The sequence below is a fragment of the Physella acuta genome, unplaced genomic scaffold (assembly GCF_028476545.2).
Source record: "Physella acuta isolate Inbredline_101_S28 unplaced genomic scaffold, ASM2847654v3 ptg000081l, whole genome shotgun sequence".
NCBI classification, from domain to species: domain Eukaryota; kingdom Metazoa; phylum Mollusca; class Gastropoda; family Physidae; genus Physella; species Physella acuta.
The window spans coordinates 701819-715992 of NW_026731601.1; the positions used below are offsets into that span (position 1 = coordinate 701819).

The following is a 14174-nucleotide window of genomic DNA, read 5'->3' on the forward strand; positions in this document are numbered from 1 at the left end:
TGTGGTTTATGTTGTGCTCACCACGTGTGGTTTATGTTGTGCTCACCATGTGTGGTTTATGTTGTGCTCACCACGTGTGGTTTATGTTGTGCTCACCACGTGTGGTTTATGTGCTCACCACATGTGGTTTATGTTGTGCTCACCACATGTGGTTTATGTTGTGCTCACCTCGTGTGGTTTATGTTGTGCTCACCACATGTGGTTTATGTGCTCACCACATGTGGTTTATGTTGTGCTCACCACGTGTGGTTTATGTTGTGCTCACCATGTGTGGTTTATGTTGTGCTCACCACGTGTGGTTTATGTTGTGCTCACCACGTGTGGTTTATGTGCTCACCTCGTGTGGTTTATGTTGTGCTCACCACGTGTGGCTTATGTTGTGCTCACCACGTGTGGTTTATGTTGTGCTCACCACGTGTGGTTTATGTGCTCACCACGTGTGGTTAATGTGCTCACCACGTGTGGTTTATGTTGTGCTTACCACGTGTGGTTTATGTTGTGCTCACCACGTGTGGTTTATGTTGTGCTCACCACGTGTGGTTTATGTGCTCACCAAGTGTGGTTTATGTGCTCACCACGTGTGGTTTATGTTGTGCTTACCACGTGTGGTTTATGTTGTGCTCACCACGTGTGGTTTATGTGCTCACCACGTGTGGTTTATGTTGTGCTCACCACGTGTGGTTTATGTTGTGCTCACCACGTGTGGTTTATGTTGTGCTCACCACGTGTGGTTTATGTGCTCACCACGTGTGGTTTATGTGCTCACCACGTGTGGTTTATGTGCTCACCACGTGTGGTTTATGTGCTCACCACGTGTGGTTTATGTTGTGCTCACCACGTGTGGTTTATGTTGTGCTCACCACGTGTGGTTTATGTGCTCACCACATGTGGTTTATGTGCTCACCACGTGTGGTTTATGTGCTCACCACGTGTGGTTTATGTGCTCACCACGTGTGGTTTATGTTGTGCTCACCACGTGTGGTTTATGTTGTGCTCACCACGTGTGGTTTATGTTGTGCTCACCACGTGTGGTTTATGTGCTCACCACGTGTGGTTTATGTTGTGCTCACCACGTGTGGTTTATGTGCTCACCACGTGTGGTTTATGTTGTGCTCACCACGTGTGGTTTATGTGCTCACCACGTGTGGTTTATATTGTGCTCACCACGTGTGGTTTATGTTGTGCTCACCACGTGTGGTTTATGTTGTGCTCACCACGTGTGGTTCATGTTGTGCTCACCACGTGTGGTTTATGTTGTGCTCACCACGTGTGGTTTATGTGCTCACCACGTGTGGTTTATGTTGTGCTCACCACGTGTGGTTTATGTGCTCACCACATGTGGTTTATGTTGTGCTCACCACGTGTGGTTTATGTTGTGCTCACCACGTGTGGTTTATGTTGTGCTCACCATGTGTGGTTTATGTGCTCACCACGTGTGGTTTATGTTGTGCTCACCACGTGTGGTTTATGTTGTGCTCACCACATGTGGTTCATGTTGTGCTCACCATGTGTGGTTTATGTGCTCACCACGTGTGGTTCATGTTGTGCTCACCACGTGTGGTTCATGTTGTGCTCACCACGTGTGGTTTATGTTGTGCTCACCATGTGTGGTTTATGTGCTCACCACATGTGGTTTATGTTGTGCTCACCACATGGGGTTTATGTTGTGCTCACCACGTGTGGTTTATGTTGTGCTCACCACATGTGGTTCATGTTGTGCTCACCATGTGTGGTTTATGTGCTCACCACGTGTGGTTCATGTTGTGCTCACCACGTGTGGTTCATGTTGTGCTCACCACGTGTGGTTTATGTTGTGCTCACCATGTGTGGTTTATGTGCTCACCACGTGTGGTTTATGTTGTGCTCACCACGTGTGGTTTATGTTGTGCTCACCACGTGTGGTTTATGTTGTGCTCACCACATGTGGTTTATGTTGTGCTCACCACATGTGGTTTATGATGTGCTCACCACATGTGGTTTATGTTGTGCTCACCACATGTGGTTTATGTTGTGCTCACCACGTGTGGTTTATGTGCTCACCACATGTGGTTCATGTTGTGCTCACCAAGTGTGGTTTTTGTTGTGCTCACCACATGTGGTTTATGTTGTGCTCACCACGTGTGGTTTATGTGCTCACCACGTGTGGTTTATGTTGTGCTCACCACGTGTGGTTTATGTGCTCACCACATGTGGTTTATGTGCTCACCACGTGTGGTTTATGTGCTCACCACGTGTGGTTTATGTGCTCACCACGTGTGGTTTATGTTGTGCTCACCACGTGTGGTTTATGTTGTGCTCACCACATGTGGTTTATGTGCTCACCACGTGTGGTTCATGTTGTGCTCACCACGTGTGGTTCATGTTGTGCTCACCACGTGTGGTTTATGTTGTGCTCACCATGTGTGGTTTATGTGCTCACCACATGTGGTTTATGTTGTGCTCACCACATGGGGTTTATGTTGTGCTCACCACGTGTGGTTTATGTTGTGCTCACCACGTGTGGTTTATGTTGTGCTCACCACGTGTGGTTTATGTGCTCACCACGTGTGGTTTATGTTGTGCTCACCACGTGTGGTTTATGTTGTGCTCACCACGTGTGGTTTATGTGCTCACCACGTGTGGTTTATGTTGTGCTCACCACGTGTGGTTTATGTTGTGCTCACCACGTGTGGTTTATGTGCTCACCACGTGTGGTTTATGTTGTGCTCACCACGTGTGGTTCATGTTGTGCTCACCACGTGTGGTTTATGTGCTCACCACATGTGGTTTATGTTGTGCTCACCACGTGTGGTTTATGTTGTGCTCACCACGTGTGGTTTATGTTGTGCTCACCATGTGTGGTTTATGTGCTCACCACGTGTGGTTTATGTTGTGCTCACCACGTGTGGTTTATGTTGTGCTCACCACATGTGGTTCATGTTGTGCTCACCATGTGTGGTTTATGTGCTCACCACGTGTGGTTCATGTTGTGCTCACCACGTGTGGTTCATGTTGTGCTCACCACGTGTGGTTTATGTTGTGCTCACCATGTGTGGTTTATGTGCTCACCACATGTGGTTTATGTTGTGCTCACCACATGGGGTTTATGTTGTGCTCACCACGTGTGGTTTATGTTGTGCTCACCACATGTGGTTCATGTTGTGCTCACCATGTGTGGTTTATGTGCTCACCACGTGTGGTTCATGTTGTGCTCACCACATGTGGTTCATGTTGTGCTCACCACGTGTGGTTTATGTTGTGCTCACCATGTGTGGTTTATGTGCTCACCACGTGTGGTTTATGTTGTGCTCACCACATGTGGTTTATGTTGTGCTCACCACGTGTGGTTTATGTTGTGCTCACCACATGTGGTTTATGTTGTGCTCACCACATGTGGTTTATGATGTGCTCACCACATGTGGTTTATGTTGTGCTCACCACATGTGGTTTATGTTGTGCTCACCACGTGTGGTTTATGTGCTCACCACATGTGGTTCATGTTGTGCTCACCACGTGTGGTTTATGTTGTGCTCACCACATGTGGTTTATGTTGTGCTCACCACGTGTGGTTTATGTGCTCACCACGTGTGGTTTATGTGCTCACCACGTGTGGTTTATGTGCTCACCACGTGTGGTTTATGTTGTGCTCACCACGTGTGGTTTATGTTGTGCTCACCACGTGTGGTTTATGTGCTCACCACATGTGGTTTATGTGCTCACCACGTGTGGTTTATGTGCTCACCACGTGTGGTTTATGTGCTCACCACGTGTGGTTTATGTTGTGCTCACCACGTGTGGTTTATGTTGTGCTCACCACATGTGGTTTATGTTGTGCTCACCACGTGTGGTTTATGTGCTCACCACGTGTGGTTTATGTTCTGCTCACCACGTGTGGTTTATGTGCTCACCAGGTGTGGTTTATGTTGTGCTCACCACGTGTGGTTTATGTGCTCACCACGTGTGGTTTATATTGTGCTCACCACGTGTGGTTTATGTTGTGCTCACCACGTGTGGTTTATGTTGTGCTCACCACGTGTGGTTCATGTTGTGCTCACCACGTGTGGTTTATGTTGTGCTCACCACGTGTGGTTTATGTGCTCACCACGTGTGGTTTATGTTGTGCTCACCACGTGTGGTTTATGTTGTGCTCACCACGTGTGGTTTATGTTGTGCTCACCACGTGTGGTTTATGTGCTCACCACGTGTGGTTTATGTTGTGCTCACCACGTGTGGTTTATGTGCTCACCACGTGTGGTTTATGTTGTGCTCACCACGTGTGGTTCATGTTGTGCTCACCACGTGTGGTTTATGTGCTCACCACATGTGGTTTATGTTGTGCTCACCACGTGTGGTTTATGTTGTGCTCACCACGTGTGGTTTATGTTGTGCTCACCATGTGTGGTTTATGTGCTCACCACGTGTGGTTTATGTTGTGCTCACCACGTGTGGTTTATGTTGTGCTCACCACATGTGGTTCATGTTGTGCTCACCATGTGTGGTTTATGTGCTCACTACGTGTGGTTCATGTTGTGCTCACCACGTGTGGTTCATGTTGTGCTCACCACGTGTGGTTTATGTTGTGCTCACCATGTGTGGTTTATGTGCTCACCACGTGTGGTTTATATTGTGCTCACCACGTGTGGTTTATGTTGTGCTCACCACGTGTGGTTTATGTTGTGCTCACCATGTGTGGTTTATGTGCTCACTACGTGTGGTTCATGTTGTGCTCACCACGTGTGGTTCATGTTGTGCTCACCACGTGTGGTTTATGTTGTGCTCACCATGTGTGGTTTATGTGCTCACCACGTGTGGTTTATATTGTGCTCACCACGTGTGGTTTATGTTGTGCTCACCACGTGTGGTTTATGTTGTGCTCACCACGTGTGGTTTATGTGCTCACCACGTGTGGTTTATGTTGTGCTCACCACGTGTGGTTTATGTGCTCACCACGTGTGGTTTATGTTGTGCTCAACACGTGTGGTTGACTCCTGTTGTATTGCAGTTCAAGCTTGGCATGTCATTAATGAGACTTGCCTTCAACATGAAAAGTTGGGACGCTTGTGGCGGGGGGACAGAGCTGACCGGTCCTGATGCTGTCACTGAGGGCAACAAGTACATCGACAGGGCACTCAAAATATTTCTGGAGGTAACCGACAATACTTTTTGCCACAATCTATTTTCAGGGCAAAATTAGGGTAGAATATCACACAGACAAAAGTAGAGTAGAATATCACACACAAAAGTAGAGTAGAATATCACACATTCAAAATTAGGGTAGAATATCACACAGACAAAAGTAGAGTAGAATATCACACACAAAAGTAGAGTAGAATATCACACAGACAAAAGTAGAGTAGAATATCACACACAAAAGTAGAGTAGAATATCACACATTCAAAATTAGGGTAGAATATCACACAGACAAAAGTAGAGTAGAATATCACACACAAAAGTAGAGTAGAATATCACACTCAAAAGTAGAGTAGAATATCACACAGACAAAGTTAGGGTAGAATATCACACAGACAAAAGTAGAGTAGAATATCACACACAAAAGTAGAGTAGAATATCACACACAAAAGTAGAGTAGAATATCACACAGACAAAATTAGAGTAGAATATCACACAGACAAAATTAGAGTAGAATATCACACAGACAAAATTAGAGTAGAATATCACACAGACAAAATTAGAGTAGAATATCACACAGACAAAATTAGAGTAGAATATCACACAGACAAAATTAGAGTAGAATATCACACAGACAAAAGTAGAGTAGAATATCACACAGACAAAATTAGAGTAGAATATCACACAGACAAAATTAGAGTAGAATATCACACAGACAAAATTAGAGTAGAATATCACACAGACAAAATTAGAGTAGAATATCACACAGACAAAATTAGAGTAGAATATCACACAGACAAAAGTAGAGTAGAATATCACACAGACAAAATTAGAGTAGAATATCACACAGACAAAATTAGAGTAGAATATCACACAGTCAAGAGTAGAGTAGAATATCACACAGACAAAAGTAGAGTAGAATATCACACAGACAAAATTAGAGTAGAATATCACACAGACAAAATTAGAGTAGAATATCACACAGACAAAAGTAGAGTAGAATATCACACAGACAAAATTAGAGTAGAATATCACACAGACTTAGAATATCAAACCTGTGTGACCATCTTCAGCTGAGTGATATGGGACACTATGCTGAAGCTTTAATGACCAAAGGAGTTCTAGCACCAAGAGGGAGCATGGAGCAACTTAAGGTAGGCCGGCAACTAGGATGTTGTGTGTCTTGTGTCTTATAATATTAGTTGTGTGTCTTGTGTCTTATAATATTAGTTGTGTCTTGTGTCTTATAATATTAGTTGTGTGTCTTGTGTCTTATATTAGTTGTATGTCTTGTGTCAGCTTTGTGTGTTATAATGTTAGTGTCTTGTCTCCTAGCTCTATAATCAAGCCATGGAACTTTGCATGCAAATGTACGGGGAGCTGCACATTTTGACTTCCCGACTCTACATCAATATTGGCATTGTCTATGAGGATAATAAGGCAAGTTGAGCTTGATTTATCCAGGCGTGTCGTCATGCATGGCAAGTAGCACCTGCAGTGATCCTTTTTTTACAAGTGTCTGTATTTGATGTAAGTGCCGTGCTAAATTGTGTCTGTATTTGATGTAAGTGCCATGCTAAAGTTGTGTCTGTATTTGATGTAAGTGCTGTGCTAAAGTTGTGTCTGTATTTGATGTAAGTGCCGTGCTAAATTGTGTCTGTATTTGATGTAAGTGCCGTGCTAAATTGTGTCTGTATTTGACGTAAGTGCCGTGCTAAAGTTGTGTCTGTATTTGATGAAAGTGTTGTGCTAAAGTTGTGTTTGTATTTGATGTAAGTGCCGTGCTAAAGTTGTCTGTATTTGATGTAAGTGCCGTGCTAAAGTTGTGTCTGTATTTGATGTAAGTGATGTGCTAAAGTTGTGTCTGTATTTGATGTAAGTGCTGTGCTAAAGTTGTGTCTGTATTTGATGTAAGTGCCGTGCTAAAGTTGTGTATTTGATGTAAGTGCCGTGCTAAAGTTGTGTCTGTATTTGATGTAAGTGCCGTGCTAAAGTTGTGTCTGTATTTGATGTAAGTGCTGTGCTAAAGTTGTGTCTGTATTTGATGTAAGTGCCGTGCTAAATTGTGTCTGTATTTGATGTAAGTGCCGTGCTAAATTGTGTCTGTATTTGATGTAAGTGCCGTGCTAAATTGTGTCTGTATTTGATGTAAGTGCTGTGCTAAAGTTGTGTCTGTATTTGATGTAAGTGCTGTGCTAAAGTTGTGTCTGTATTTGATGTAAGTGATGGCTAAAGTTGTGTCTGTATTTGATGTAAGTGCCGTGCTAAATTGTGTCTGTATTTGATGTAAGTGCCGTGCTAAAGTTGTTTCTGTATTTGATGTAAGTGATGGCTAAAGTTGTGTCTGTATTTGATGTAAGTGCTGTGCTAAAGTTGTGTCTGTATTTGATGTAAGTGCCGTGCTAAAGTTGTGTATTTGATGTAAGTGCCGTGCTAAAGTTGTGTCTGTATTTGATGTAAGTGTTGTGCTAAAGTTGTGTCTGTATTTGATGTAAGTGCCGTGCTAAAGTTGTCTGTATTTGATGTAAGTGCCGTGCTAAAGTTGTGTCTGTATTTGATGTAAGTGCTGTGCTAAAGTTGTGTCTGTATTTGATGTAAGTGCCGTGCTAAAGTTGTGTATTTGATGTAAGTGCCGTGCTAAAGTTGTGTCTGTATTTGATGTAAGTGCCGTGCTAAAGTTGTGTCTGTATTTGATGTAAGTGCTGTGCTAAAGTTGTGTCTGTATTTGATGTAAGTGCCGTGCTAAAGTTGTGTATTTGATGTAAGTGCCGTGCTAAAGTTGTGTCTGTATTTGATGTAAGTGCCGTGCTAGAGTTGTGTCTGTATTTGATGTAAGTGCCGTGCTAGAGTTGTGTCTGTATTTGATGTAAGTGCCATGCTAAAGTTGTGTCTGTATTTGATGTAAGTGCCGTGCTAAATTGTGTCTGTATTTGATGTAAGTGCCGTGCTAAATTGTGTCTGTATTTGATGTAAGTGCCGTGCTAAAGTTGTGTCTGTATTTGATGTAAGTGTTGTGCTAAAGTTGTGTCTGTATTTGATGTAAGTGCCGTGCTAAAGTTGTCTGTATTTGATGTAAGTGCCGTGCTAAAGTTGTGTCTGTATTTGATGTAAGTGATGTGCTAAAGTTGTGTCTGTATTTGATGTAAGTGCTGTGCTAAAGTTGTGTCTGTATTTGATGTAAGTGACGTGCTAAAGTTGTGTATTTGATGTAAGTGCCGTGCTAAAGTTGTGTCTGTATTTGATGTAAGTGCCGTGCTAAAGTTGTGTCTGTATTTGATGTAAGTGCTGTGCTAAAGTTGTGTCTGTATTTGATGTAAGTGCCGTGCTAAAGTTGTTTCTGTATTTGATGTAAGTGATGGCTAAAGTTGTGTCTGTATTTGATGTAAGTGCTGTGCTAAAGTTGTGTCTGTATTTGATGTAAGTGCCGTGCTAAAGTTGTGTATTTGATGTAAGTGCCGTGCTAAAGTTGTGTCTGTATTTGATGTAAGTGTTGTGCTAAAGTTGTGTCTGTATTTGATGTAAGTGCCGTGCTAAAGTTGTCTGTATTTGATGTAAGTGCCGTGCTAAAGTTGTGTCTGTATTTGATGTAAGTGCTGTGCTAAAGTTTTGTCTGTATTTGATGTAAGTGCCGTGCTAAAGTTGTGTATTTGATGTAAGTGCCGTGCTAAAGTTGTGTCTGTATTTGATGTAAGTGCCGTGCTAAAGTTGTGTCTGTATTTGATGTAAGTGCTGTGCTAAAGTTGTGTCTGTATTTGATGTAAGTGCCATGCTAAATTGTGTCTGTATTTGATGTAAGTGCCGTGCTAAATTGTGTCTGTATTTGATTAAGTGCCGTGCTAAAGTTGTTTCTGTATTTGATGTAAGTGATGGCTAAAGTTGTGTCTGTATTTGATGTAAGTGCCGTGCTAAAGTTGTGTCTGTATTTGATGTAAGTGCCGTGCTAAAGTTGTGTATTTGATGTAAGTGCCGTGCTAAAGTTGTGTCTGTATTTGATGTAAGTGATGTGCTAAAGTTGTGTCTGTATTTGATGTAAGTGCTGTGCTAAAGTTGTGTCTGTATTTGATGTAAGTGCCGTGCTAAAGTTGTGTATTTGATGTAAGTGCCGTGCTAAAGTTGTGTCTGTATTTGATGTAAGTGCCGTGCTAACGTTGTGTCTGTATTTGATGTAAGTGCTGTGCTAAAGTTGTGTCTGTATTTGATGTAAGTGCCGTGCTAAAGTGGTGTATTTGATGTAAGTGCCGTGCTAAAGTTGTGTCTGTATTTGATGTAAGTGCCATGCTAGAGTTGTGTCTGTATTTGATGTAAGTGCCGTGCTAGAGTTGTGTCTGTATTTGATGTAAGTGCCGTGCTAGAGTTGTGTCTGTATTTGATGTAAGTGCCATGCTAAAGTTGTGTCTGTATTTGATGTAAGTGCTGTGCTAAAGTTGTATGTATTTGATGTAAGTGCCGTGCTAAAGTTGTGTCTGTATTTGATGTAAGTGATGGCTAAAGTTGTGTTTGTATTTGATGTAAGTGCCGTGCTAAAGTTGTGTCTGTATTTGATGTAAGTGCTGGCTAAAGTTGTGTCTGTATTTGATGTAAGTGCCATGCTAAAGTTGTGTTTGTATTTGGTGTAAGTGAGGTGCTAAAGTTGTGACATCTGGTGTGTGCAGGATTACAGGAGATCCTACCAGTACTTCAAGAAGTGGGCCAGGCTCAGTGAAGAGATTATGGGACCAGACCACCCCAAAACTTTAAGGGCTAAAGGCGTCCTCAGGGAGTCCAGGTACCGCAGGATAGCAATGGAGCTTGGAGAATGGGTGGAGGATGATGAGCAATTATTGGTAGGTTGTTTCATTGTTGACCCTAGCAACTGATGGTAGGTTGTCTCATCATTGACCCTAGCAACTGGTATTAGGTTGTCCCATTGTTGACCCTAGCAACTGGTGGTAGGTTGTCTCATTGTTGACCCTAGCAACTGGTGGTAGGTTGTCTCATTGTTGACCCTAGCAACTGATGGTAGGTTGTCTCATTGTTGACCCTAGCAACTGATGGTAGGTTGTCTCATTGTTGACCCTAGCAACTGGTGGTAGGTTGTCTCATTGTTGACCCTAGCAACTGATGGTAGGTTGTCTCATTGTTGACCCTAGCAACTGATGGTAGGTTGTCTCATTGTTGACCCTAGCAACTGGTGGTAGGTTGTCCCATTGTTGACCCTAGCAACTGGTGGTAGGTTGTCTCATTGTTGACCCTAGCAGCTGGTGGTAGGTTGTCTCATTGTTGACCCTAGCAACTGGTGGTAGGTTGTCCCATTGTTGACCCTAGCAGCTGGTGGTAGGTTGTCTCATTGTTGACCCTAGCAACTGGTGGTAGGTTGTCCCATTGTTGACCCTAGCAGCTGGTGGTAGGTTGTCTCTCTTTTGACCCTTAAGTTAAAACCTAGCCATACCCTTTGATTGTTGAGTTAATGAATGAGGCTGAGCTGTCCATATTTGACTGTAGGAAACAGAAGAAGAGGATGAGAGGTCTGAGTCGTGTGAGATGGAGCACAGCTATGACGACACCCTCAACAACATCCTTATAGTCAGCCAGGACGAGGCCACGCTGGAGACCCCCCTAACTGCCACACCCAGTGACTCTAGCCAGCCCACCCCAACAACACCGCTCTTCAATATTGTTCCCCTCTTGCCAAACTCCTATCTGGAATCTGTTGGCTACATTCACTCTCATGCCCCAGCTTCAGACAGACCTGCCCCAGCTGGGGGTCAGCGTAACAGGCCCAGGGACACCTCCAGCTACCAGAGGTCCAGACTTGAGAGGAGCAACGCCATTAGGAGGATGCCACCCTCCACAGAGCAGCTGGAGGTCCACACCAACATCCCACCTGCACACTCAGACAGCAACCAAAGGTCAGAGAGTCCCAGCGACTTGATCTATCGCTTCGACAACTTGCTCAGGGAGTTAACTCTAAGTAGAAGCAGTTGCGCCAGAGACGGGGCAGACAGCAGACCTCAGCAGGCCAGGCTAGGCAGACACAGAGGGGCAGACAGCACAACTGTCCTGCCAGCCAGCCCTGCTGACCTGCCAGTGTCCAGCAGGTCCGCCAGCGACACAGTCCTAGAAGAGCTGACCAACCGAGTGCTAGACTTGGCCTCCAGTGGGGGGGCTGCTGGGACCTACTCTCCTCATGTTGTGGCCTCGCTCCGGGAACATGAATCCTTCAACAGATTGGTCTCAGCTGACAGGAACAGGCTAACACCCAACAGCTCAGCTGACAGGAACAGGCTAACACCCAACAGCTCAGCTGACAGGAACAGGCTAACACCCAACAGCTCAGCTGACAGTATAAGCCAGGTGTTTGCCAATGGATATGTAGCTAGTGATGAAGAGAATGATGGTGAGAACGCTGAAGATTCTGACCACGAAGGACATTCAGACAGTGAAAACTTTTATGATGACAATTTTGAGGACTATGATGAGCAGTACATTATTGCTGGGGATGGTGCCGCTGGGCCTGATGAACTCACTGTTGAGGAGCAGCCAGTTTTAGAATTTGCTTTTTCTGAAGAAGTGGATAATAGATTTTCTGTGCTTGAATCCTTGGATGCCAGATATATCCAAGCCGTGGATAACAGGTTTGTTGGAGATGAGAATTCTGGAGGACCTGAGAACAATGATGGTAGCAGCAGCTACCACAGGACATAGCACAGGCCAGCGTTTGCTGCTGTCCACAGGACAACAGGCCAGCGCTTGCTGCTGTCCACAGGACAACAGGCCAGCATTTGCTGCTGTCCACAGGACAACAGGCCAGCGTTTGCTGCTGTCCACAGGACAACAGGCCAGCGCTTGCTGCTGTCCACAGGACAACAGGCCAGCGTTTGCTGCTGCTGTCCACAGGACAACAGGCCAGCGCTTGCTGCTGTCCAGCCTCTAGTCTCATCCCACTGACTTGAACTCACTCCTCACAAATTGTCCAGTACAAGTAACTTGTCACCAAGCTATTGACTTATCTACTCATTCTTTTCAGCCTGTGTCATATTTTGGACCAAACAACTATCTGTTAGTCTGTCTTAGTGTAAATGTTGATCTGTCCCAGTTTTTTTTTTTTTTTTCATTATTACAAAATTGTGTTTGATCCGCCTATAGTTACTACCTACTAAAACACGGATTTGAGAATTTGTCTCAGTTTTTGCATTATAAAGAAAGGTGCCTGTGTCATGTCCCTGTTTGTTTCTTATCATATCATATTATTTATTTGTCTAATGTCAGCCGTGTTGTGTTGGTTATGTCATGTCAGCTGTGTCGTGTTGGTTGTGTCATGTCATGTCAGCTGTGTCGTGTTGGTTGTGTCATGTCAGCCGTGTCGTGTTGGTCATGTCATGTCACCCGTGTCATGTTGGTTGTGTCATGTCATGTCAGCCATGTCGTGTTGGTTGTGTCATGTCAGCCATGTTGTGTTGTGTCATGTCAGCTGTGTCGTGTTGGTTGTGTCATGTCATGTCAGCCATGTTGTGTTATGTCAGCTGTGTCGTGTTGGTTGTGTCATGTCATGTCAGCCATGTTGTGTTGTGTCATGTCAGCTGTGTCGTGTTGGTTGTGTCATGTCAGCTGTGTCGTGTTGGTTGTGTCATGTCATGTCAGCCATGTTGTGTTATGTCAGCTGTGTCGTGTTGGTTGTGTCATGTCATGTCAGCCATGTTGTGTTGTGTCATGTCAGCTGTGTCGTGTTGGTTGTGTCATGTCAGCCGTGTCGTGTTAGTTGTGTCATGTCAGCCATGTCGTGTTGGTTGTGTCATGTCAGCCGTGTTGTGTTGGTTGTGTCATGTCAGCCGTGTTGTGTTGGTTGTGTCATGTCAGCTGTGTCGTGTTGGTTGTGCACAATAAACTTATGTAACAACTCAGGGACTCTCCTTAAATGTTTGAATTGGCTGCTAGTGGGTACATTCTTCTGCTCTAGGCTGTGTCTGGTCTGTAGTCTAGACACTTCATGTCTGGTCTGGGTTGTAGTCTAGGCACTTCCTGTCTGGTCTGTAGTCTAGACACTTCATGTCTGGTCTGGGTTGTAGTCTAGGCACTTCCTGTCTGGTCTGTAGTCTAGACACTTCCTGTCTGGTGTGGGTTGTAGTCTAGGCACTTCCTGTCTGGTCTGTAGTCTAGACACTTCCTGTCTGGTGTGGGTTGTAGTCTAGGCACTTCCTGTCTGGGTTGTAGTCTAGACACTTCCTGTCTGGTCTGCGTTGTAGTCTAGACACTTCCTGTCTGGTATGTAGTCTAGACACTTCCTGTCTGGTCTGCGTTGTAGTCTAGACACTTCCTGTCTGGGATAAGTTTTTTTTTAATCTTGGACAAAGAAATATTTTGTTGTTTGAGATAAGGTGTGCAAGACACATTGTTATTTGTATCTACTGATGAAGTATGTTATTAAGCTGTGTATTTTTTAATATACTAACTGTATGTATATATATCAAGTGTGGACTAATGTGTATGTATATATGAAGATGTGTGGAGTTACCTGGACAGTATTAGGCCTGCATCTGCTTATTGTTAGAAAAGTTGTGATGCATGTTACTGTAGAAAGACATGTTTTAGATTTTGTATATAGTGATAAGTTTCTTGTGTTATAAATAGAACATCATGTTTGATGGCTGTGCTACAATTTCAATGATGAAGATCTGTTCTACTTAGTTCTTTAAATTAAATCAACAGATTGTCTTGAAAATTAGCCAACTGTGTTTGTGCTTTTTAATCACCAATGTTGGACAACCTGTCATCCAGGTGGTTCGCTTGCAGTCCTCTAAGACTAGAGTCCAATTCTATGCATCAAATCTGTTATAAGCCTCCTAAGTCTTTGAAATTGTTTGATTGCATCCATTCATGGCACTCTTTTCATTATTAAATATTTCATTGAAATATAAAAATAATTGGTGAATGTTTTTGTTGCTGCAATAACCATTTGGTGATTGCGTGAGGCTCCCATCACCATTTGGTGATTGTGTGAGGCTCCCATCACCAAATGGTGATTGTGTGAGGCTCCCATCACCAAATGGTGATTGTGTGAGGCTCCCATCACCATGTGATTGTGTGAG

The 14174-nt window shown here is 43.9% G+C and overlaps 1 protein-coding gene across 6 annotated transcripts in view; it reads left to right on the top strand.

Moving 5' to 3' along the window:
• LOC131957425 (TPR repeat-containing protein DDB_G0287407) overlaps positions 1-13961 on the top strand; it is a 46116-nt gene extending 32155 nt beyond the window's left edge. For 5 of the 6 annotated variants that reach the window (XM_059322254.1, XM_059322245.1, XM_059322228.1 and 2 more), the window contains exons 20-24: positions 4982-5125; positions 6183-6263; positions 6445-6549; positions 9762-9932; positions 10591-13961. In XM_059322254.1, the coding sequence (XP_059178237.1) occupies positions 4982-5125; positions 6183-6263; positions 6445-6549; positions 9762-9932; positions 10591-11793 (1704 nt within the window). In that variant the 3' untranslated portion in view covers positions 11794-13961. The remainder of the gene's footprint in view (positions 1-4981; positions 5126-6182; positions 6264-6444; positions 6550-9761; positions 9933-10590) is intronic. The other variant, XM_059322273.1, reaches the window with a different exon arrangement.
• Positions 13962-14174: the final 213 nt, after the last annotated feature.